The 446-nt window shown below is 58.1% G+C and overlaps 1 protein-coding gene across 1 annotated transcript in view; it reads left to right on the top strand.

Annotated features, from left to right (window-relative positions):
• M421DRAFT_71142 (WD40 repeat-like protein) overlaps positions 1 to 318 on the top strand; it is a gene marked incomplete at both ends in the record, with an annotated part of 1,444 nt that extends 1,126 nt beyond the window's left edge. Inside the window, one exon of the mRNA XM_033596765.1 lies at positions 44 to 318. Coding sequence (XP_033445225.1) covers positions 44 to 318 — 275 coding nt within the window. The remainder of the gene's footprint in view (positions 1 to 43) is intronic.
• Positions 319 to 446: the final 128 nt, after the last annotated feature.

Raw genomic sequence — 446 nt, forward strand, 5'->3', positions numbered from 1 at the left:
GCATCGGACGACACAACTGTCAAACTGTGGGACGCCGACTCAGGCGCGCTGCTGCAGTCGCTCGAGGGCCATTCCGGCAGTGTCAGTGCTGTAGCCTTCTCGCCGAACGGCAAGACGCTGGCGTCGGCATCGACTGACTGCCTTGTTAAAGTATGGGAAGTTGCATCGGGCGTGCTGCTGCAGTCGCTCGATAGCCATTCCGGTAGTGTCAATGCTATAGCCTTCTTGCCGGACGGCAAGACGCTTATGTCGGCATCAACTGCCCGCACCGTTCAGACCTGGGACACCAAGAGCGGCGTCTGCCTTCGGAGAATAGACCTTGTGCCCGGATATAGGAATCAAGGGCGATTGGAGGAAACCGAAGAGCTGGAGTTGCAAGTGGTGGAGACGAGAAAGAGGGTGCTTAGCAAGGAGCATCCCGACACGCTAACCAGCATGGCCAACCT

Source organism: Didymella exigua (assembly GCF_010094145.1).
Source record: "Didymella exigua CBS 183.55 unplaced genomic scaffold M421scaffold_33, whole genome shotgun sequence".
Lineage (NCBI taxonomy): Eukaryota > Fungi > Ascomycota > Dothideomycetes > Pleosporales > Didymellaceae > Didymella > Didymella exigua.